General features: G+C 45.4%; 1 protein-coding gene across 2 annotated transcripts in view; it reads left to right on the top strand.

The window, feature by feature from the left end:
* TBC1D30 (TBC1 domain family member 30) overlaps positions 1 to 17,962 on the top strand; it is a gene marked incomplete at its 5' end in the record, with an annotated part of 76,750 nt that extends 58,788 nt beyond the window's left edge. For both annotated transcript variants that reach the window (XM_081084507.1, XM_081084508.1), the window contains 5 exons: positions 407 to 512; positions 8,844 to 8,956; positions 11,027 to 11,166; positions 13,708 to 13,914; positions 16,949 to 17,962. In XM_081084507.1, the coding sequence (XP_080940633.1) occupies positions 407 to 512; positions 8,844 to 8,956; positions 11,027 to 11,166; positions 13,708 to 13,914; positions 16,949 to 17,715 (1,333 nt within the window). In that variant the 3' untranslated portion in view covers positions 17,716 to 17,962. The remainder of the gene's footprint in view (positions 1 to 406; positions 513 to 8,843; positions 8,957 to 11,026; positions 11,167 to 13,707; positions 13,915 to 16,948) is intronic.
* Positions 17,963 to 25,118: the final 7,156 nt, after the last annotated feature.

Raw genomic sequence — 25,118 nt, 5'->3', positions numbered from 1 at the left:
TCAGTGATACCACGGTTTGTAGATTAACAGCAACAGATTTCCTCCTGGGGATAATTGTTCTTCAGATCTAATTTCATGGTTATGATTTCTCATCAGTGGTGGGTATTCTGATGTGTAAAATGTGTCACATGGAAGCAGTAAAAGTGCCACCGGTAGGGCTGGGAGGCTGGGGAGCCGTGTAGGAAAGATGGGAACTCATCCCGTAATAAGTACCTCTGAGTTGCCGTGGGTATTTTTTATCTTTTCTCTGTGAATGGCAGGCTGTATAGGGAGTGTGTCCCAGTATTTTGAGTTTTGTTGATTGCTGATGTGATTGATTTGATGGTCAGAGGCCACATACCCTGTGGGACCTGATAGACAGCATGGGTGTCCGACACAATTCCTTGTCCTGTCCTTCTGCTTCTAGGCAGATAGAAAACTGTGAGACAGCAGATGAATTCTACAGCACCATGGGGCGCCTCACCCAGGAGATGCTAGAGCGTGATCTTCTAGAAAGCCACGAACTCATGCAGGTGAGTGGGCAGCTCGGCCCTGCCGTGGCTCGGGGACTCGGGCACCGTGGGAACAAGCGGTCCAGAGCAGTGGTCTTGGGAAAAGTATTTGGCCAGCCTTCAGATTTAATTTTTCAATTGACCAAGAGACTATATATATAATTTGATAAGAATCTTAGCCATGCCACAAGAGGAAAAAAGAAATGAATAATATTTATTGTGGCTTTCATTCAAACTTGTTGCTTAAAAATCACAAGGTGCAATACAAAAATAAATTTAAAAAACTGAAGAGTAAAACCCCAAATCATCAGATGCTTATTCTCAATCTGATTCTTAGCCTTTTAAGGGGAGACTTGTGGGGGTGAAGTAATTATTTGGGGGGAGGCATTACTGAGGATAGGAGGGAGATTGTTGTAATCAGCACTTTGGTTTGTCTTGCCCACATTTTCAGCTGATGTTATATGTGGATCATAAATTTCAGCATGAAAGACCTGAAGGGTTTTGTTATTTTGCGGCATGCTGCTCTATCCCAGTATCATATTTACCGAGTCACTCGGACAGAAAAGCGTGAGTGTAGGAAAGAGCAGATTTGTTGACACTCTCTCTTCCATTAGGTTCTGTAACACAACGTGATCTCCATTCTCCGATGCTTCTGACCACTTTCCTCCTGGTTCTTCCTCTTGCCCACTGACCAAGTGTAGGTCTTTCCAAGGTTGTCCTCGGGCCTTGGCTACTTCCCCCCTCTCCTCTTTTTCTTGTTTTCAGCGTTTACTTTTATGTTGGGTTCCATGCCTGAGGTCAGTTTTGGGGCCCAGTCAACAGGTTAGAAAACAAACACTCAAGCCCTGATTTAGGACATAAGACGCATGGAGCTTCCATTCCTTTGTTCCTATCCCGGCACTGCAGCTCCTTTTTGGAATTCCTAATGTTTAGCAGACAGTTACTGATTTGTTGAGAATATTGACCACTTAATATAACTTCCCTGAACATTGATATTTTTTAGGTCAGTTTTTCTTTCCATTCTCATCTCTTTTCTTCTTTCCTGTTGGTCTCAGAGGAGGAAGTGTTCTGATATTGACATCTTTGCTTGATGTCAGCTCTTCTCACATTGCCATTGCTTCCTCACTCACTCTCTCTCTCTCGGAGGGAAGTACCTTTTATTGCGCTTCCCTCTGTGTGCCAGGTCCACGCCTGACATTTTCTTTTACATAATTTTTTAAAAAATATTTTTTAATTGATTTCAGAGAGGTAGGAAGAGAGAGAGCAAGAGAGAGAGAGAAAGAAACATCAATGAGGGGAGAGAATCATTGATCGGTTGCCTTCTGCATGCCCCACACTGGGGTCGAGTCCACAACCCGGGGATGTGCCCTGACTGGGAATTGAACCGTACCTCCTGGTTCATAGGTCAACGCTCAGTCACTTAGCCATGCCAGCTGGGCGACATCATTTTCTTTTAAGACATTCTTAGATGATGTCCCTCCCCCCAGATTCCCTCTGCTCTAATACAATCAGCATTTTGCTGCCAGAGTAATAGTCTAAACTTACTGCTTTGGCCATTTCACTGTTATTCACAAAACCTTCAGTGCTTCCGTGTTATTAACTATAGGAAATAAAATGCTTCAGCCTTGTTTCCAAGGTTCTAAGTTAACCTCTGCAAAGATTTATTGAACATCTCTACATGTCAGAAGTCTTCCTTGGCCCTGACCAGTGTGGCTCAGTTGGTTGGAGCATTGTCCCATACACCAAAAGGTCTCGGGTTGGATTCCCAGGGAGGGGACATACTCAGGTTATGGGTTCAAACCCGCATTGGGGCGTGTGCAGGAGGCAACTGATGTATCTTATATGGATGTTTCTGTTTCCCTCTCTCTAAAATCAGTAAAAAAATCTATCCTTAGGTGAAGATTAAAAAAAAAATCTTCCTTGCCCTAACCAGTTTGGCTCAGTGGATAGAGCGTCGGCCTGCAGACTCAAGGGTCCCAGGTTCGATTCTGGTCAAGGGCATGTACTTTGGTTGTGGGCACATCCCCAGTGGGGAGTGTGCAGGAGGCAACTGATCGATGTTTCTCTCTCATCGATGTTTCTAACTCTCTGTCCCTCTCCCTTCCTCTCTGTGAAAAATCAATAAAATATATTTTTAAAAAAATATCTTCCTTAAAGACTAATAGCAGTTGGTCAGGCTCTGTGTGTGTATGTGTATGTGTGTGTGCATGGCTGTGCCTGTGCACATGGGTGCACACACATGCAAGTGTGTATATGTGTGTATGTGTTGGAGCAGTGGTGCAGAGCAGAGAGGCTGTTCCTGGTGGAGGCGGCCAGGGTGAGAGGAAACCTCTATTGTGTGAGAACGAAACTACCAGGGGTGTGGTATTCAGGGAAGGGTTATAGAAGACCTCAATCCGTGTTGAGGAGCTTGGCCTTGATCTTTTAGGTCGGTGGTTGCAAAATGGAGTTCTTGAGCTTGCTGGAGTTCTAGGACTTCTATGGAGCCTTCAGAAAGGCAAGAACAACTGTGGAGCTGAAAGGTTTTTAAGGAGAGGAGGGGAAGGGTCTGAGTTATTTCTTAGGTCGACTACATGGGTGGCTCTGTGAAGGGTGGACTTGACGGGTCATGTTTGATAACATGAAGCCTGTGAGGAGCAGTAAAGGGTAGAAACAAAAATGGAATAGAGACAATACTTAGAAGGTGAAGTTGATAGGACTTGGCCACAGAAACGATATGGTCTGGTGAAGAAAGAAATGCAGGGGAGAAGGGCAATCATACATTTCTGGCTTAGAAAGAGGGGGGCAGGAAGATGAGTTAGCTCTCCGAGAGGCTGCATGGAGGTGCACTTTGGCTGTCCCGTTACTCACCTGTCCAAAGGTATTCCCCACCCCTTCACAACCAGAACCTATCACACTGGTCATAGCTCTGTTAGTCCATGCTCGTGCCATTTGAGGGCTTGTGCTGCCCTCTCACATTATCAGTGAAAATACTAAACACCCATCTAGATCCTATCCAGTCTCCTTCCTCCCCACCCCCACACAGCCTCTGTACCTCAGTCCTAATTAATTATGCCTCCTCCGTACTCCTTCAGTATTTAACATGTCCAACAATTGATTAATTGATATTACAGATTATTTGCTACTGTTTGGTATGTATTCATCTTATTTCTCTAATGAGGTAGCAAGCTCCCTAATGCTAGGGGCCTCAGATTGCTCTGTATCTCCATGACATCTATCGAGTTCTGAAAATACACCTGGTTGCTCAATGAATACACAGAATCACAGAACATTAGAACTCGAGGCAGTGGTTTTCAAAGTTGACTGTGTATAAGAAACATCTCAACAGTGCATTAAAACTCAGGTGTTTGCTCCATGGGTGGTTCTGAGGCAGATGGCTTAAAAAAAAATACTTAGAGAAACTCTGGCTTTAGAGAAGCTTAAAGATTAACCTAATTCTGCCACTTCACAGAGAAGAAGCTAAGACTTGGAGAGCGAGCATCTGCCAGTTTCTGAGTTGTCTAGTGGCAGACCCAGGACTGGAACCCAAGGCCCTGACCCCTGGGCATCCTCCATGCTTATACCTTATTTTAAAAATGTCTTTCTAAAACTGAAATCCTCCTTAGAAGAATAAGACGGCATTTTATTTTACTTAAAGCCCAAACATTGCCAGAATGAATGAGATATGTTGAGATCTACACCTGTCATCTTTGTCCTCTAGGAATTCCCAACCTGAGGGATTAGGAAAGAGGACCCTTCATTACCTCTTAAAGGGAATCCTAGAGGGGAAAATGCGGGCTGGGGCTTGATAGATTAGTTCCCCTTTTAGTAGCATTATTTTTTTTCCTGCCAAAGAAAACATCTGGGTGATGATAAACTGAGCTTAATTTTATACAACTTATGTTTTCATGTTTCTTGTAAAAACATGTCAATAATGAAAAAGAAATAAGAATTTCTTTTCAGCAGTGCCTAAATATAAATGTCTATGGGAGTGTGTGTTGGTAGTTGGTTTTCCTTGGCATCGTAGAGTATTAAGGAGAGAAATGCTGACTATCATTTCAAGCCACTCTTTTTCTGTGTTCACTCGTTAAAAACAGTTAGTTCAATGGCTGGGACCCAATTATGGTGCACCTTCCGTCTGTCCGCAAACCTGAGGTGGCTCCGGGTGAAACGCGGACCGTGTGTGAGGTCAGAGAAGAGACGAAAGGGTTCTCCCTGCTTGGTCTTCTCCATTCTTCCAGCTCTAAGTGCCTGACACAAAGTACTGTTTTTCTCCCCTGTAAATCACATCACGTTTTCTTTTATTAGCAATGGCTATTTAAAAAAATTGAGAGTGTTAGAAAAAGAGATTGGGAGCCCTAGCTGGTTTGGCTCAGTGGATAGAGCATCGGCCTGAGGACCAAAGGGTCCCAGGTTCAATTCTAGTCAAGGGCGCATACCTTGGTTGCCGGGTCCTCCCCTGCCCGGGCCCTGGTTAGGGCTAAAGCAGGAGGCAACCAATCAATGTGTTTCTATCACATTGATGTTTCTCTCTGTCTTTCCCCCTCTCTTCCACTCTCCCTAAAAATCAATGGAAAAATATCCTGGGGTGAAGATTAATGAGAGAGAGAGAGAGAGAGAGAGAGAGAGAGAGAGAGAGAGAGAGAGAGAGAGAGAGAAGAGAGAGATTGGGGGAATGCCAATGACAAAGCATAGATAGATTTCAGAATGACTTTTGACAGAGTCTCTCATGAATTCTTTGAGGGCAATGTAAAGGAAAGTGAGTCAAATGTCACTATTAGAAGGGTTCGTAGGTGCTTGGAAAAACAGAAGCCGAAGTTCTTGTGGATAATTTACTGTTTCCTGCGGCAGCTCTCATGTGCCACAGGCGGGATCTGCCGTGGGATTGTTGGCTGTTTTCCCTCAGTGAAGGGGTGGAAATGACAAGAATGCGGATGCTTGTTCAATAGAAAGATGATGTTGGTGAATTAGTGCTGTCAGAAATGGAAACCGTCTGCCGTGCAAAACAGTGCGTGCTGGTCGGTTGGGCAGCGCCTTTGTGGCCACCTGTGGAGCTCCTGGGAGGGAGGCAGCTCCTGCCTGGGAGGGAGGTGGAACTAAATTATGTTTGTTTCTCCTGACCCTCGGATTCTATGCGTCTCCCTTACTTGGGCTCTGAGACGATGAGTAAAATTTCTTTCTTGGAGTCGGTTGTAAATCCGTGGCTTACAACGTTAGAAACCTGGAGCTACCCAGGTACCCTGAGCACTGGGGGGCTGTGCCCAGGAAGCTTATGTTTGTGGGATCAACATGCCCCCACACACATGAGACCTTCAAAGGACTGAGTGCATGTGTGCGAAGAAGGACGATACACTGTTTTTCAGGCACGCTGGTTTCGTCTTTGAAGGATTAACTAAAAGCAGATGATAGAGAAAGGAAGAGCAAAAATAGAAAATGAAAGCTCAGTGGAGCCAGTTTTCTTTTGGTCGAATGTCTTTGGTTGTGCGGTCTTGGAAGGAGCTGGCTCAGAACCCAGGCCATCTACCCCGAGACAGGACAGGACGAAGTAGGGGCAAAATGTATTGTCGATTTCTTTTTTTTTTTTTTTAATATATTTTTATTGATTTCAGAGAGGAAGGGAGAGGGAGAAAGAGATAGAAACATCAATGATGAGAGAGAGTCATTGATCAGCTGCCTCCTACATGCCCACACTAGGAATCGAGCCCACAACCTGGGCATGTGCCCTGACCGGGAATCAAACCATGACCTCCTGGTTCATAGGCCGATCCTCAACCACTGAGCCACACCAGCCGGGCTCCATTCCTTTCTTATAAATTTCCTTCATGAGGCTGGATAAAGAATTCTGATAAGTTTTTCTAAAACTGGCAACAATAAAACACAGTGAACCTTCAGCTAATTTACCCCACTAATTGTCTTCAGTGAGACATTTTACCTCATTTGGAAGAAAATTTGAAATTTATAGCATTAATGAGTTCATCTTTTAAGCTTGAATCGAAACATCATGGGTTTCTTAAATACCTGAACCAAGTTTCTAAATTGTTAAGGAAGAAAGGCCCCATGAGTGAGGGGCAGGCTGACTCTTGGTGCAGCGGTAGGACCACACTTGGTATGTGGTGGTCAGAGGCTGGTGCTGCTTGACTGAGGCCCCCATGGAGGTGCCCTGCCCTGGACCTAAAGTTGGGGTGCTGAGGAGAGGATGTCCCTTCTCTCCATTTCCCTCAAAGGGTTTATGGAGCTAAGACAGGACCTAGAGCAAGGAAGAAAGGATTCTGTGTTGGCAATAAGGCAGCTTCTTGAGGGGAACCTTGGCAACCTTGGTGGGAGCACAGAATGTGAGAGTTCACTGTGACCATGTTATGAATGAAATGATATGAAGTATTTCTGGCATACAGAAACGTATTACAAATAGTATTACAAAACTCACACCCATCACCCAACTTAAGAAATAAGCATTAGCAACACATTTGGATACCCTCATATGCTTCTCTCTGATTTCCCCTCGCCTCCTCACCCCACTTCTCCCCTTTCCTTTTAAAGGTAATCACAGTCCCAGCTTTCACACCCTTCCTTTTTCAGAGGAGGAAAACGAGGCCCAGAGAGGTTGGGAACTGGCCAAACTGAGACTAATGGGAACCACAAGGTACCTCCTGCTTCTCTCCATGGGGAGCAGCTCACTGTTAGTAAATTTGTACGGTGTCTCAGCCTTGTGGGTGTAATCAAATGTGTAGTATATAGAATGGCTCAGAGATGACTTTTTGGTCCCTATGATCTGTGTAGCTTTGGACAATAGGCAACGGAGAATAGAGGGGAAGGGATTTTAGCCAACATTTACTTGTGTAGAATCTTCGGGTGGTACAGTAAGATGTAAGTGGATACCTTATGTCTGTTTGGGGATGGTCTGATGGACAGACTGTTTAGAATCAAATGGCTGTCCCAGTGGCTCTGAGCTACAAAGTAAGACAGCAGCACAGTCAGGCCCCTTTCAGAGCCCTCCTTTCCTGCCCATGCAGATAGTGCACGTCTCTGCTCAGCCTTCAGAACAACTCTCCTGCTGAAATGAAAAATACCACTTTAAAATTTCCCCAGAAAATATCAGGATATTTAAAAAGCTTCCTGGGAGAAAGCTAGTGTGATTAAGACACATTTTCTGCCCTAGCCAGTTTGGTTCAGTGGATAGAGCGTCGGCTCGAGGACGGAAGGGTCCCAGGTTCTATTCCGGTCAACGGCACGTACCTTGGTTGCAGGCTTCTGGCCCTGGTTGGGGGCATGTGGGAAGCAACCAATCAATGTGTCTTTCTCACATCGGTGTTCCCACGCTCTCTAAAAACCAATGGAAAAATATCCTTGGGTGAGGATTAAAAAAGAAAAAGATACATTTTCTGGTGAATAAGAACCTTAAGGATTGAATAAATAATATAATTAAAATTTTGGAGCAATTAAATTTTGATAAAATTAGGAAAGCAAATAAGATTATTTCCCTCCTGCTAATAGAATGGTATATAATTTTGAAATTCTGGAGGAAGCACAGGTGTTTTTCTCATTTTTATTTTTAGATTTTTTAACAGTCTGGGCTTTTACACTGTCAGTTAAAAAAAATCCCGAAACCAGCAATTTTCACTTGGACTTTATTCACAGATATTTGAAAAGGTGTGTTTGGAGAAAGCACTCAGTCCATCACAAGATTGTCCACTTATTTTTATCCAGGCTGGCGTAATGTCTATAAAAATCACCAAACAGAGCTTAAAAAACAAGTACTAGATATGAAACACATCGATGGGTTCTTTATTAAAGAAGTAAGGGAGCTGCCCTGGTTGGGTAGCTCAGTTGGTTGGAGCATCATCCTGTGCACCGAAAGGTTGCAGGTTCGATTCCCCATCAGGGCACATACCTAGGTTGTAGATTCAGTCCTCGGTCAGGGTGTGTACGGGAGGTAACGGATCATGTCTTTCTTTCTCTCTCTCTCTCCCTCTCCCTCTCCCTCTCTTTCTCCCTCCCCCCCCTCCACCCCCTTTCTCTCCCTCTCTAAAACCATAAACATATTCTCAAGAGAGGATAAAAAGGTAAGGGAGCTGTGGCTTGCTGAATTCACCCACCCCCGAACCGAGCAGAAGGAAGTCAGACGCCCCCATGGGCTCACCCTTGCTCTCCAGTTGGAATGCCTGGTTGCAGTCAGGTTGATTTGAAAACTCACCGTTGTGTTTATCAGTGTTCTTTTGTCTTTCTCCAAAGCGGATATTGAAGTAGGATCTTTCCACTCTCTCTGTAAGAGGCAGTTTTTACCTTTTCACACTCAAATCATAATGTCTTTCCAGGATTGATAGAGTTACTTAAGGGCTCCGTTTCAGGCATGGCATTTTTGCTTCTGGTTTTCAGACTGTTTACTCCATGGCTCCATTCCCTTTCCCACAACTGGCAGAGCTGAGGGAAAAGTACACCTACAACATTACACCATTCCCGGCTACAGTGAAACCCACCTCCGTGTCTGGGTAAGGTCTCTTTTTTCCCTTCTTGTTTTTGTGTTAGAAGACTAGACACTTTAACTGGTTATTGTAACTTAATGATTGTTAAGCCCTAGAAAGATATTCAAAGTAGTTTGGTTCTTAAAATCTGGATGTTTTTTAAGGTTTTGATGTAAATTCAAGAGAGTGATTTTTAAAACTGTTCTTTCCAAGGAAGACTAGAATATAAACTGAAGGGACCTGTAGTAACCCCACAACTTATTTAAAAATATCAAATATTAAAAAAAAATCTCAATAATTAAAATAGTGTAGAACTGAAGCATGAAAAAACAGATGAGCTTATTTAAAATGCTATAAAGACCAGACATTGACAAATACACAGGAATATAGTATATGAAAACTTGGCATATCAAACAGTAGTGAAAAGAGGTATTATTTAGTAAATGGTGCTGGGCCAATGAGACCTACTCTGGAAGGAAATAAAGTTAAAGTTTTTCTTTACATCATACAGTAGGATACATTTCATATAGACGAGAGACGTAAATGGGAAAAAATGAAGTAATAACATTAGCAGAAGAAAATGTGGAAAAACGTCTTTAGTTCTTTGGAATTGGGAAGGCCTTAATAACAGCCTCAAAATAAAAAATAAAAAACAATAAAGGAAAAAAAAACACTAAGTATTTACAAATAATATTCTGTATGACTAAAACCAAAACAGAACAAAATAGAACTCTCATAAGCAGACACAAAAATATTCATGGAAAAGTATTTGTAATTGATAGCTCTCATAAAGTTCCTAGAAATTAATATGGAATGACCACCCAACTGAAAAATGATGGAAGGATGGGACTAGGTAGTTTACATAGAAGGCAGCATCAAGAGAAATGTAGCCTATAACTAGATTGAGAGTCTGTTACTTTGCCTATCAGATTAACAAGAATTCAAAAGGCTGAAGTGCACGCTCTTGATAAGGCCATGGGGACACAGGCACATTGCAGATGAGAGGTTGCTTACTACAGGATTCGAGGCAGGCCGTTGGGAAGTACTGTCCAAAATTTGTAATGGATTTTGACCCAGCAATTCTACCTCTATGAATTATCCCACAAATATATTTATACACATGCAAAACACAGGATGTATAAAGGTTACTTATTGCAGCATTGTTCATAATGGCATAATATTGAAACCACTCAAGTGTGCTTCATTAGCGCAGGGTTCCCTAACGTGCACCACATGCATACAGTACAGTGCAGCTGTAAAAAGCGATGAGGAAGCTCTTTGTAAGAATATGGAGAGGTTTCTTAAGTGAATAAAAGCAAGGTGCAGAAGAGTGTATATAGTATGCTAATATTTATGTAAAAAGAGGAGAAAAATAAGTCTATCCTATATAATAAAAGCCCAGCAACAGAAATGGTGGAACGACCAGAGACCAGAAGGACAAGGCCCCTTGCCCTGGCTGGCCCCACACCCCAGGGAGTGGTTAGGGGCAATCAGGAAAGCAGGGAAATTGTTAGGGCCGATGAGGCAGGCAGGCAGAAGTGCTTAGGGGCAATGAGGCAGGCAGGCGAATGGTTAGGGGTGATTAGGCAGGCAGGTGAGCAGTTAGGGGTGATCAGGCAGGCAGGGAGAGTGGTTAGGGGCAATCAGGCAAGCAGGCGAGCAGTTAGGAGCCAGTGGTCCCAGATTGCCAGTGGGATGTCCGACTGCCAGTTTAGGCATGACCTGCAGGGATCCCTGTGGGATCAGGCCTAAACCCGCAGTCAGACATCCCCCGAAAGGTCTGGATTGCAAGAGGGTGCAGGCCGGGCTAAGGGACACCTCTCCCCTCCCCCACCCCATGCATGAATTTTGTGCATCGAGCCTCTAGTATAGTCATATCTGCTTATCCATGCATAAAGAAACTAAAGGCTATATAAGAAGCTAGTCACTGCATCACTTGTAGGAATTAGGTGGAACAGCTGGGCAGAAGTTGGGTAGGGATGGGAGACTTTTTATATATATATACATTATATATCATTTAAACCATGTGACTGAATTATTTTTATTAAAAATGACACTATTTTCTTTGAATATTTTTTTTCTGTTATGTTTTCCAAGACGACATGGTAAGATCAGAGACAGTGATGAAGAGAATGACCCAGATGATGAAGATGCTATTGCTAATGCCGTGGGGTGTCTTGGACCTTTCAGTGGGCTCCTGGCACCTGAACTACAGAAGTACCAAAAACAAATTAAAGGTAAAAAAGGTGGCTCTCTATTTAGATTATCACAATGTGTTGGTTCACTATAGCAGGGGTACTGTTATTGTAACCTATAAATGCCTATTTATTTTCTGAACTGGTTACCCTTATTGAAGGTCTTTATTAAAAGTATCTTCTCTGGACCAGCTGTCGTGGCTCAGTGGTTGAGTGTTGACCTATGAACCAGGAGGTCTAGGTTCAATTCCTGGTCAGGGCATATGCCCAGTTTTGCTGGTTCAATCCCCAGTGTGGGGCGTGCAGGTAGAAGCCTATCAATGTTCTCTCTCTCTCCCTCCCTGAAGGGACCTCCCTGAAATTAAAAAATAATTAAAATATATATATATATATATATATATATATATATATATATATATTTGAAAAAGTATCTTCTGTGTTACTTTCTTATTTAGTAGGATTTCTCTGTATTATGGGTTGCATGCATAATATATATTTCTTCTTTTTTTATGGTGACTTTGCGCCATACTCGTCCGATTCAATTTTGTATGCTCAGTTCCTTAGCATAGAGCCTGGAATGTAATAGATGCTTGCTACCTTGTGTTTTAATTTAATTGAATTCATTCTAGACTGGCTTCTCTTTTATAGAGAAGTACCCTCTGAATCTAAAACATTATGGTGGCCTCTCCTTGAATTTGAGAGATAAGAAACTCATTATTTCATAAGGCATTCTTTTGAGTTCCTCCACTTAGCCCATGGTTTCTAGTTGCAGAGAGATAATCTCTGCCTACAAGTTCTATTAATAGTTCATTTCTTTGGAACAAAACAGAATGAGTCCACTCCCTCTTTGACTGGACGGCTCTTCGGTTTTTTGAGGACAGCCATCATGTCCCCAACAGTTTTCTCCATGGCTCAAGTTCAGAATTTCTTTAAGCATTTCTCATAAGATATGATTTTCAGAACTTTAATAGTATTTATCTTTTTTTTATTTTCCTCCTCTTCTTCATCATCATCTCATCATTGCTGTCTTTTCTTCGCCGTCTTCATCTTCTTCGTCTTTTTCATAGTTCTAGTTTTGAGTATTTTCCCTAAGCCTTGGCTTGTTTTGAGTTTTGACCTGTTTCATGGTTTGGGTTCATACTTTTGTGTGTGTAATGTCTTTGGTATGCATTTTCCTCTCATCTTTTTAAAAGGCTTTTAATAATGTGAACCCAACAAGATCCCCATTGATTTTGTAATGCCTTCCACCCTCCCTCTTGTTGCCTGGATATCAGCTTTTGGCTTCTAGCCATGGGATCAATGTGGATTTTAATTCTAACATTTTTGAATCTGCATTTCTGAAGTCTGGGTCTGTGTTCCCTCCCCCTGCCCTCCCGTACTCCCCCCCCCCTCCCATTTTTCTTTCTGTGCAGGTCTGTGCCCAGGATGACCTGATCATGTTCTCCTGTTTTATTATTCCTGTTTGTTGGGCTTATTTAAGTTCAGGTGTGCAGGTCCCCCTTTTAATTTCCTTTTCCTCGCACAAGTGTCTTCAGGGAAAAAAGGAAGTAAACTTGCCAGACGTGTAGCCCTCTAACACTTTCAGTGGCTGTTGGGTTAGTCGGGATCCCTACTGAGGGTTCTCCTTCAGCTGGTCCCCCGGCCAGCCTTGCATATGGTGCTGAGGAGCCCGGGTCTGCCTGCCTCGGCCGTGCAGTCTGGGAGCGTGCTTCCGCACAGGGCTTGTTCCTCTCTCTTGGATGTAATCTCAGTTTTATTTAAGGGACGACCCTGCTGGGTGTAGGTGTCCTGGGAACTATAACACACATAGTGTATGGTCAGGAAATGGTTGTTAAACAAATAAAAACATGCATTTCTAGTGGTAGAGTGATTCGAAGTCTTGATAATTTCATAGAATCTATTTTTAATTTAAAAACTCACTTAAAAAAAATCCTTACCCACGGATATGTCTAATTGATTTGAGAGAGAGGGGAAAAGGGAGAGAAACATCGATGTGAGAGAGAAGCATCGATTAGCGGCCTCTCACAATCGCCCCCAAACAAGGATCAAACTGACAGTCTGGGTATGTGTCCTATTCAGGAGTCGAACCCACAACCTTTCAGTAGGTGGGATGATGTTCCAACCAACTGAGCCACACCAGCCAGGGCTAAAATCTCACTTTTAGTGGCTGATTAAACACTACAAACTATCAATCCCTTTTAAATTCTCACTCATTTATGTGGACTTCTGTACAATGACTTGACATCTGGAATTATATTTTTCTAAGGGCATTTTCAAAAATAACAGTGATTTTTATCTCAAAAAATTGATCTTATGTCTGTATAATAAACAAAGTGGTAATAAAATTAAACTATGAATCCACACAGCTCATTTCAGACCCACAATTAGGCTAATAAGAAAATGCAGAAGTATTTTCAGGACTGATTAAAACAAGCACTAGATAAATCCTTGTGTACATTTTTTTTGTGGTTTAGAATTTTCTGGAGGTTGTGATATCACTCTGGGTTACAGTGGAATCAATTGCCCGTTTGTCCTGTTCTCCTCCACTGACACCTCTCCTTTTCTCTGCCGCCGCGAGTACAGAGCCCCACGAAGAGCAGAGCCTGAGATCTAATAACATTGCGGAGCTGAGTCCAGGAGCCATCAATTCCTGCCGAAGTGAATACCACGCCGCTTTCAACAGCATGATGATGGAGCGCATGACCACGGACATCAACGCGCTAAAGCGGCAGTATTCTCGGATTAAAAGGAAGCAGCAGCAGCAGGTTCACCAGGTGTACATCAGAGCAGGTAATGGGATTCTTCGAATCGATTTCGACTCTGTGTCAGCCTGTGAGAGGAAGAGCACGCATTCCTGCACTCTCACTGTATGTAGCTCAGCACCCAGAAACTCAGCTGGCACGAGTGATAGCACGCTTAGCATCTCACTTTTTAAAATTTTATTTTATCAGGCTCTCCAGAAGACAAAGACCATGGGTTCTCCTTAGGTCCCAAGGACCGGGCAGTTGATGGTACTGAACACATCTTCACTGTGTGTGCTTCTGGAGAGGGGTTTACAAACGATCACAATGTTGCAAAGCCGCGCAATCCTTGGACTTGAGACATTTTGGAGCTGTTGCCTCTGAAATTCCAGGCACTGGAACAGAGAACTTAGCGATCTGTGCACGAATAAATCTAGCTATCCATTGGTCACTTAGGAGGTGACATAAAGGGCCCTGTAATCTGAGAAAAAGGAAAAGGCTGTCCCTACGCCTTGCCCATGGGTGACTGTGTCCTGCCTCTGCAGAGAACACAGGTGTAACGCAGTTGGAAATGCTCTTTCCCAAGGATTGTCAGGCTTCTGTTTTTTTTCTGTTTAGTTTCCCAAATCCCAGGGAGCAATAATCTGCTTGGTTGTTTAACATATGCTGATTTTGGAATTGGTTTGCTTTGTTCTCGGTGAAATTTGAATGAAAATGATTCCTGTCCATGATTTGACATGTTTTTAAGAGGCTGGTGAGCATGTGACTGATCTTGCCCAAAAACTGAATTTACCTTCTACTTCTCAGGAAGGGTAGGCGATTTCTTGAAGATTCGTACTTTATCCTGAATCATAAATCAATCACAGAAGAAATGAACAGCTGCAGCTCTGCAGTTTTCAAAGCATTGGTACATATGCATCCTCATGTTGTCTTTAAGGATAGTCTATGACAGTGGTTCTCAACCTTGGCTGCACATTAGAATCACCTGGGAATCTTTTTAAAATTCTGATTTCTGGGCTTCATCCTCCAGAAATTCTGTTTCTTTGTTACTAATGTTGTGGCCTCTCCCCATAACAAAGAAACAGAATTTCTGGAGGATGAGGCCCAGAAATCAGGATTTTAAAAAGATTCCCAGGTGATTCTAATGTGCAGCCAAGGTTGAGAACCACTGGTCTATGAGGAAGGCAAGGAACAGATATTCTCATATACTTTTAGAAGATGAGGAAGTGGTGATTCATGAGGATTTAGCAATCGTATGAGATTATATAGTGACCGTGAGTGGTCCGGACAGGGCTGGAATCCATTTATTCTAATTCTTTGTATAGTCCTACAACTACTGTATACTAGTAAATCATTGGGTGATATAGTGAACCATCACCATTGTGTGCTGACTCAGCCCAGCGCCTCGTTCTCTAGTCAGGGGTCAGCAAACTATGGTCTGCCGGCCAAACCCTGCTTGCCGCCTGTTTGTGTAAATAAAGTTTTACTGGAATACAGGCATGACCATTGTTTGCATACTGTCTATGACTGCTTTTACACTGCCATGACTAAAATATTTATAATCTGGCCCTTTACAGTAAAAGTTTGCCAACCCTTACTATGGATCATGGTTTATTTGGCTTATTTTAGGGAGAGATTGTTCTAGAGCAGCGGTTCTCAACCTGTGGGTCGCGATCCCTTTGGGGGTTGAATGACCCTTTCACAGGGGTCGCCTAAGACCATCGGAAAACGCATATTGAATATATAAATTACATATTGTTTTGTGATTAATCACTATGCTTTATGTTCAATTTGTAACAATGAAAATACATCATGCATATCAGATATTTACATTACGATTCATAACAGTAGCAAAATTACAGTTATGAAGTAGCAACGAAAATAATTTTATGGTTGGGGGTCACCACAACATGAGGAACTGTATTAAAGAGTCGCGGCATTAGGAAGGTTGAGAACCACTGTTCTAGAGCATTGCTCCTCAAACTCTCCTGTGCCATAGGGATCACCTGGGGATCTGTTAAAAGGAAGAGGGTGTTTCAGTAGGTTTGGGTGGGGCTCAGGTTATGCATTTCCAACAAGCTTTTGGTGCCAGTGCTGCTGGGTGGGGCTCACACATGGAGTGGAAGGTTTTAGAGGAGGTGGTGGAGGACAGGATTAGCAGCACCGGTGGAGACTGAACTTGAGCTAGAAACCAAAGACCATAGCTTCTGAGACTTAAAGGAAGGAGGGAAGGAAGTTGGTCGGGGTACCAGCCTCCTAGGTTACAGAGGGCAAGAAGTTGAGGTCTTTCAGACCTGAGAGCTTCTGTTTTCATGGAGAATTGGGGGAAAAGTTTTTCTGGGAGTAAGTTGGGGCCTGGGTGGGAGCTTAGGGAATAAGGAAGACTTGGATAGGTAATTGAAAGGAGTGGGAGAGTAAAAGAAAAAGATTGGTCAGTGGCGCTGAGGACCTAACAAGAGAGAGTGTGGATTGTGGATCTGAGGTCGGGGTTTTGCAGGCATGTGGCAAAGGGAGAGGGATGCCTGGGATGTGTGGTTACTGGGGAGGCAGCAGTCCAGGTAACAAGCCGTGCAGCTCTCAGAGTAGGGCTGTCCGTGGGCCAAAGATAGACAAGAAGTTATGAGAGGATTGAGGAGTCAAGGAACCGAAGTGTCTGTCACCAGGTAGAGTTACAGTGGCAGCCTGAGAGCTGGCAGAGAACCCAAGAGAAGAATATTAGAGTTGAGTGTGTTCCGTGTCAGGTCGATGTAGGTGACAAGGTTTAGGATGGAACATTTTCTGGATAGAAGACCTCTGAGGTTGAGTCTCAGACAAAAGCTCCCCCCACCCCCAAATCATTAGGCCTCTACTTAGTCACGAGGGATCAGTCTCTGTTCCTTTCTGCGACCTCGGCCCCTTCTCTCCCCCTTTTTAAAGAGGAGGAATATCCTACCCCCCCCCCCCCCCCCGTTGGAATTCAGTTTCTACGCCTGCAGTCACATGACTCCCAGCGCCTGGGAAGGGCGTGGGAAGGGCTGGAGACTTCTCTGCAGACCCGGTGCCTTGAGGGCACGTCTCACGCCCCCTTCCGATGTTTCTTTCAGACAAAGGGCCAGTGACCAGCCTCCTCCCCTCTCAGGTGAACAACTCTCCAGTTATAAACCACCTGCTCTTAGGAAAGAAGATGAAAATGTCCAACCGAGCCGCCAGGAACGCTGTCATTCACATCCCCGGCCACTCCGGAGGCAAAGCATCCCCCGTCCCCTACGAAGACCTCAGGTCGAAGCTCAACTCTCCGTGGCGAACTCACATCCGAGTCCACAAAAAGACCATGCCGAGGGCCAGGGGCCAGCCGGGCTGCGGGGACACCGTGGGGCTCATCGAAGAGCCGGGCGAGGGCTGCAGGGCCGCGCGCCCGGGGCCCGCGGAGGCGGAGGCGTGCCCTTCGCCTGGAGGCGGCAGCGCGCAAGGCAGCGCAGGGCGCACCATCGAGGGCCAGTCTCCGGAGCCGGCCTTCGGAGATGCCGACGTGTCGATGGTCCAGGTGAAGTTAGAAGCCTTGGAACTGAACCAAAGGGATGCCGCTGCCGACCCTGAGCCCAGCTGGCACCCGCCCCGCCAGCGGCACCTCCCGGAGCTGCCCGAGGCGCCTGGGGAGGACAGAGCCACCGGCAGACCTCCCCACGGGAGCCGCCCCAAGACTCCCATCTTCAGCCCCTTTCCCAGCGTCAAGCCGCTGCGCAAGTCAGCGGCCGCCAGGAACCTGGGGCTGTACGGCCCCACGGAGCGGACCCCGACCGTGCACTTTCCTCACATGAGCCGGGGCTTCAGCAAAGCCGCCGGTGGAAACAGTAGCACGAAGAAGCGGTGACTCCCAGAAACTGCGCCCCGAGAGTCACCTTTTCGTGGTGGAGCAGGGGTTCCAGCCACGTGGCGCCAGAGGAATGGCAGCTGCCCCGGGAAAGCGTATGGATGGGTCCAGAGGTGGGCCGCATCTGTAAACACAAGGATTGGAGGTTTCACGGTGGGAGCTAGATTAGGGGTGTTTGTCCACCCACTGATAACCGGTACCATGGATTCTTGGTGGCGAAATAAATATTGTGGTTTTAAAATGTGAAGTCTTCCCAATTTTTAATTGTCAGCTGTTTTGGAAAGACTATGTACCTAGACTCTTAGTCCCTCTTCCTTCTTCCTGTTCTGCGGGCCTTCAGGGTCCTTTGGGTGTTATTAATGCGCACGCATGCTCCACTAGCTTGCGAGAACAGGAACTGTAAATAGAAACGAAGTTTCTTAGTTGCAAAAAACTTCCCGATTCCCCTCTTCATGCCCTATTGGGGGGCATGTTTGTACGTGTGAGTTTTCCTTCAGTCGTTTCTTTCAGCCAGTCTCAAATTGCTTTTGATTCTTACGTTAAATTGCAGGAGAAAACTCCACATAGCCTTTCCCTCCCTTTCTATTTCTAGCTGCAAAATGAAGGAAACTTTTACCTGTTGAAATTTAGGTCGATCACTAACTTGAAGATCTTATGCAGAGAACACAAATGGATAGGCACTCAGCAACTGCTCAGAACAGCTTGCTAATTCCCCTGAGCTTTCCCCAAGGCTCATTTGCTCCTCTTAAGGAGCGCTGCGGTCCTCGGTGGTGGGATGACATGATGGGCTGTCTGGGCAGCTTGCCCCGCGTCCTCCGCGCTGCAGCTCACTTACCTACCGGCTCTCCACGGCAGATGCAGTGAGGCTCTGCTCAAAAGCCAGAACATAGCACCTGCAACTCTGTTACTTGAATTTTGTGCTTCTTTTGATTGGAACTTTGAATATTTTGTTCCTCGAACACTGCCTTTCTCTGGAGAAGGCCCAGTGCTTTCCAGCTCTCGCTCACCCACTCCTCCCTGGTCCCAGCAGGTCAGACACAGACCTGCTAATGCCACTATGCAGATGGGAACTCAGCCACAGAGAGGGGAAGCCCCTCAGCTACTGCAGGTAAATACGGCCCCTCTTCAGCGTGACTTAGCCACATTTCCTCCAGTGCAGGAGGCGGGTTTCATGCTCTTTGTACGCAGATGCACCGGCCACAAAGGCTCTACAGACCACGACTGGGAAGCCATACACTGCACTCCCTCCTGACTCCAAGGGCCTTCCTCCAGGTCTTTACAGTCCTGCATGGTTTCACAAAACCAGCTCGACCCTTTTCACCCAAACAGATAGTACGTTTAGTTTTTAAAAAAATATATATTTTATTGATTTTTTACAGAGAGGAAAGGAGAGGGATAGAGAGTTAGAAACATCGATGAGAGAGAAACATCGATCAGCTGCCTCCTGCACACCCCCTACTGGGAATGTGCCTGCAACCATGGTACCTGCCCTTGTCCGGAATCGAACCTGGGACTCCTCAGTCCACAGCCCGACGCTCTATCCACTGAGCCAAACCAGTCAGGGCAGATAGTACATTTTAAAACATGCTACATGCAGCTGTCATTTGGCTAAACCGAAGGCTCACTCCTCAGTGTCCTTCTCTCAGCATCACGAGAAGAATAGACTCAGCCTCTTACCCTCATTGCTGGAAGACCATGGCCGTGCTTGCAGGCATAGTGCTGAAGCAGCCACTAGTAATCTGGGCTAGTTGGGTCGCTAATTCTGAAACCAAAGCTATAGTTTTAGACAAGGCTTTTACTAGGAGAGGTATACATTTTTATAATAAAATAGAAAATGTAGTTGTGTGAGCTTCTTTGAACAGGAAACACAAGAATGACATATATAGCGAGAAAAAGCCATTTTATCCCCTTTGCGGTATTTTGACTCCCAGATGAATGCAAGATGGAAAACATGACTGATAAGATACTGCAGTTTTGCTTGAATCCTGTGCCGCCTGAATTTAGCAGGTAGCTTCTTAAAAAGCAGCCAAGCCCACAGCCTGTGTCTTGGGGAGGGGGTAGGTGGAGAGTGGGGCTGCCTTTGCAACCCATCCGGGAATGGAGGCCCACTGTGTTTCCCAAAGTGAAGCAAATTACACGATTTTCTTCCACCTGCTAAACTTTACAGAAAAGAATGATTCCACCTCAGATTCTTTTCTCCTCCCCCGCCCCCAATGAGTCAGAGCCACCTTGTTCCCCTTGAGGGATGTCTGACAGCACAGAATTGTTCTTCCCTCTGTGAGTCAACTCCCAGCAACCTACGGTGGGGGCCCAGGAAGGCAGTGATGGTGTGGAGGCCCCTGGCTGCGGCCCTGAGCATCCTGCCTTGCTGTGGCCCACCTGTCTCTGTTCCCAGCACACGCCTGTTTCCCAGGGCTAGTCTGAGAAGGGGATGGATGAGACAGCACATGGTGTGGGATGAGTATTTGTTGAATGAATGAATAACTGAAAGCATAATAGTCTTTTGAGGTAAAAAAAAAAAAAATGACCTTGTCAGGATTTAAAACCAACAGATTTCCATGGAAGCTTTCTCTGTTCCGATACTGTGCATGCATTGTACCGTGTACTCACTTTCAATTATGAATTGGTGAACTTCTAAGCCTCGCCTACTTTAGAATATGAAGAATCTGCAGTAGCCTCAACCGCACAGCATGGACAAAGAACTCCATGGACTTGTTCTCTTCCCGAGGTATTGGACACTCTGCCAGCACCACAAGCACTCACCAGGCAGTGGCTCCTTGGTCCTCAGAGATGCCTGCACCCGTCCGCACATGCACCGGGAGCCGCTCCTCCTGGCCCTCCACACCTGTCCTCCCAGAGGATCCAAACAAACCTGGTTTGTAATGTCGACCTATGGGCGATAACGGTTTGGAATATTCTGTTCCTTTTTGGTCTCTCTCGCTGTTCTAAAGATTGTCGATTACGAAGATTTGTGCATAAAGATGTTCCTTGTTGTGGCTGGGGTGCTGTTTTCTGTCTGCGAGTGCACAGAGCACTGCTGTGAGGTCCCCCACATTGGTCACGTGAACCAGGGGAACAGCCCAATAAGCTCCATCCCCCCAGTCTAATCTGTGGGCTGCATGGTGGCCGCGGCCTGCTGAGACCCTGGCAGAATGGAGAGTGTAGGGGTTCGCGGCGCAGGAGACAAAGTCAGAGTTAAAAAGTCAGGCAAATCAAAGGTGGTACTTTAATCTGCACTCCCGGGTGAGCTACACGGGCCCCAAAGAGCGGGGCCAGTGAAATCTCGCCGAGAGGGAGTAGAGGCATTTTTTTATACAGCTGTTCAGTGAGGGCAGGGGGCATGAGCTGTGGGAGTTCCCACCATGGGCAGGCCCATCATGGGTTCCAGGAAGGAGTCTCTGTTGCCATCTGTCTGGCACGCTGACCTGTTAGGAATTCCAGGAAGGGCCCAGTATCTGCGCCACCATCTGCCTTGTGCATGCATGGGCTCCTCTGATTGTGGAGACAACCTACAGCATCCTAACGCTACATCCCCCAGTATTGGGCTTGCTCATAGACGTGGGATTGCAGGGTCAGAGAGTATGCGTCTTTTAAGACTTACATACATTGCCACATTGCCATCCTTAAAGATAGGACTTACACAAGCAATGAGCGAGCATGCCTGCTTCTCTATGCCTCTGGGAGGAGAGCACGTTTCTTTCTTTTGTTCTAGACCTGCAGTGTTGATAGAAGCAGTGATAATAGGCATTCCTATCTCACTCCGGACTCTTAAAGGAACCATTCACTAAGATGTTCGTTGAGATTTCTAGTAGGTATCTTATCAGGTTAAGGAGATGAACTTTTTATTCTTTGCTCACTAAGATTTTTATTTTTTATAATTCAACAAGTTTGTTTTGTTTTTACTTTAAGCTTTTTTAAAAATTTATTTTAGGGAAGAAGGGAGACGGAGAGAGAAATAGAAACATCAGTGATGAGAGAGAAACACTGATCGGCTGCCTCCTGCACGCCCCCCACTGAGGATTGAGCCTGGAACCTGGGCATGTGCCCCAACTGGAAATCAAACCTCAACTTCCTGGTTCATAAGTTGACGCTCAACCACTGAGCCATGCCAGTTGGGTTGGCTTCCTTCCCTCCCCACGTGCATAGCGTGCATAGCATGTACCACCGACATAGGACCTGAGAGGAAGTCACAGGGAGCCGGGTAGAGAGCAGAGAGCCCGAGTCAGGGACCACTATGGTGCCTCGGCTCCGCATGCAGGTCTTTGGGGGAAAGATATTCCAAGCAGAGGAACAGTCAGTACGAAGTTACTGGGACCCACATGTACAGATAGAGACATTGGTGTAGGTACGGAAATGGGACTAGGATAGTCTAGGTCAGTGGTTGGCAAACTGTGGCCCCTTGAGTGTGGCTCTTCCACAAAATACCACGTACAGTGTGATTGAAACTTCGTGGCCACACTGAAGGGGCCAAAGAGCTAGACCACGGGTCTAGGTCAGTGGTTGGCAAGCTGTGGCTCGTGAGCCACATGCGGCTCTTTGGCCCCTTGAGTGTGGCTCTTCCACAAAATACCGACTTCTGCGCATGGGCCATGAAGTTTCAATCGCACTGTATATGCACGCCCGCACGTGGTATTTTGTGGAAGAGCCACACTCAAGGGCCAAAGAGCCGCATGTGGCTCGCGGGCCGCAGTTTGCCAACCACGGGTCTAGGTAAAATAAAGACACAGAGAGGGCTAGAGATTAGCATGAGCTTCACTTAAGAGGGGAAATTTTCACTCAGCATCCTGTTTTTATTAATAAAAATAAGTTCCTATGTTATGATTGTCACAGTCAGCAACCTACACGTCATACTGCGTGCGTTTTCACAGCACTCCTGTGCTAAGCGAATCATCGTTAGGTGCTCATTTCCAATAAGTGAGCATTTCCTCCCAAGTCCCTCCCACTGCAGCCTCTTGATCTAGGTTTCGGTGCCAGCCACTTCGGGTTTGGACAGACACAGAAACTTCTCAGGTTTCTAGAACTTGTGGGGTGGAGGGAGATAGCCTGTGTGGTCGATGTCCATGGCAAGAACATAGCTCTGCACCCAATGCAGTCTGTCCCAGGCAGCCAATTCTGGCCTCGTTTTGAAAACTCTTAGAGACCATCTGTGGAACCTCTCATACAGGAATCGGACCATCGCTTGAGTTTGCCTTGTGCATGGGTGTGAGTGTCCTGGAGGGACTATGATGTCACTGACAGATTACACTTAAGTAGCTTAAATGGTCACTAAAGTAAAGAATAAATGAAACAAGTTTGAGAGAGTCTCAATCTGCAACAACATTTGTATAAAAGCTTGCCAGGAAACAACTACCATCCGACCTTTAACAATCTATATACGTATATATTAAAAGCCCAGCAACCATTATGGTGGAATGACCAGAACAACCAGTTGCTATGACGCCCACTGACCATTAGGGGGCAGACGCTCAATGCAGGAGCTGCCCCCTGGTGGTCAGTGCTCTCCCACAGCGGGAGTGCTGCTCAGCCAGAAGCCGGGCTCACAGCTGGCGAGCGCAGTGGCGGTGACAGGAGTCTCTCCTGCCTCCGCGGCAGTGCTAAGGAGTGGCAAGCCAAGCAGTAAGGAGCGAGCAGGCGGGCGGTTAGGAGCGAGGGGTCCCAGATAGCGAGAGGGCACAGGCCAGGCTGAGGGACCCCCCAACACCCCAATGCATGATTTTGTGCATCGAGCCTCTAGTATAAAAATAACAAATACTGATTACATCACACACAACCATTGGATTTTCAGATTTTAAAAAGAATTTCAGAAAAGGAATCCTATCAAGTGAACCTTTTATCTCCCTTGAATTGGCTCTCTTCCAAAACAAATAAAAAGGGAAAACAAGAAAAACAATCAGAAAAAACAATTGTCTACTACCGGCCCAGAGAAATGGGTGGACTCCAGGAACGATGGGGTTCACAACTGAGCGTCAGCCCGTGCGGCAGAGAAGGAGGGTCTGGCCTGTGCGGCCCAGGCCTGAGTTTCTGCCTCAGAGGGTCTGTGTAGACTTGGGTGCAGGGTTCTCCTGCCTCCTTTCACCAGCAGCTGTATTTTATGTCCAGTTCCATTGGCCTGTGGTCTGTGGGCATCCTCCCAGATGCTGACAGTGAACTGACTGCCACACTGATTTTGATACAGAAGATCTGGCCAGTGCTGTGGGCCGAGCTGCCACCTTGAAATGGGGACCCCTGTGGATGCCTGGGGGTCCTTTCATGAGACCATGAGGTCAAAACTATTTTGATAAAAGCGCTAATTTGCCATTTCCACTCTCCTGATGCACAAGGCGTTTCTCAGAAGCTACCTGATGTGCGGTAGCAGAACAGGTGAGTGCAGAGCAGACGAGAGAAACCAGCCGTCTTCATCACCGCCAGGCCTGAAAGAGGTTTGCAAAGGTGGAAGACAGTGCCACTCTCTTACCAGATATCTTTGTTTTGGAAAGTGGAGTTATTTTTCATAAAATGTTATTCCTTTTAATGGACTCATTGTCATTTAGAAAAAAAATTCAAATATTTTTTATTTATAAAACAGTAACTTTCAAAAGATATAACATATCAGCTAAGGCTCATTAGAGTCCTTATGATTTTTTTTTTATTTTATTAAATCTTTATTGTTCAGATTATTACATTTGTTCCTCTTTTTCCTCCCCATAGCTCCCCTCCACCCAGTTCCCACCCCACCCTCTGCCCTTACCCCCCCCCCCCCACTCTCCTCATCCCTAGGTGCATAATTTTTGTCCAGTCTCTTCCCGCATCTCCCACAACCCTTACCTCCCCCAAGAATAGTGAGTCCATTCCCTTTCTATGTCCCTGATTCTATTATAATCACCAGTTCATTCTGTTCATCAGATTATTTATTCACTTGATTCTTAGATTCACTTGTTAATAGATGCATATTTGTTGTTCATAATTAGTATCTTTACCTTTTTCTTCTTCTTCCTCTTCTTAAAGGATACCTTTCAGCATTTCATATAATACTGGTTTGGTGGTGATGAACTCCTTTAGCTTTTCCTTATCTGTGAAGCTCTTTATCTGACCTTCAATTCTGAATGATAGCTTTGCTGGATAAAGTAATCTTGGTTGTAGGTACTTGGCATTCATCACTTTGAATATTTCTTGCCACTCCCTTCTGGCCTGCAAAGTTTCTGTTGAGAAATCAGCTGACAGTCGTATGGGTATTCCCTTGTAGGTAACTGAGTTTCTTTCTCTTGCTGCTTTTAAGATTCTCTCTTTGTCTTTTGCTCTTGGCATTTTAATTCTGATGTGTCTTGGTGTGGTCCTCTTTGGATTTCTTTTGTTTGGGGTTCTCTGCGCTTCCTGGACTTGTAAGTCTATTTCTTTCACCAGGTAGGGGAAGTTTTCTGTCATTA

The sequence above is a fragment of the Myotis nattereri genome (genome assembly GCF_964212035.1).
Source record: "Myotis nattereri genome assembly, chromosome: 2".
NCBI classification, from domain to species: Eukaryota; Metazoa; Chordata; class Mammalia; order Chiroptera; family Vespertilionidae; genus Myotis; species Myotis nattereri.
The sequence above is the reverse complement of the archived record's forward strand: the minus strand, read 5'-3'. Positions and strand labels throughout refer to the sequence as shown.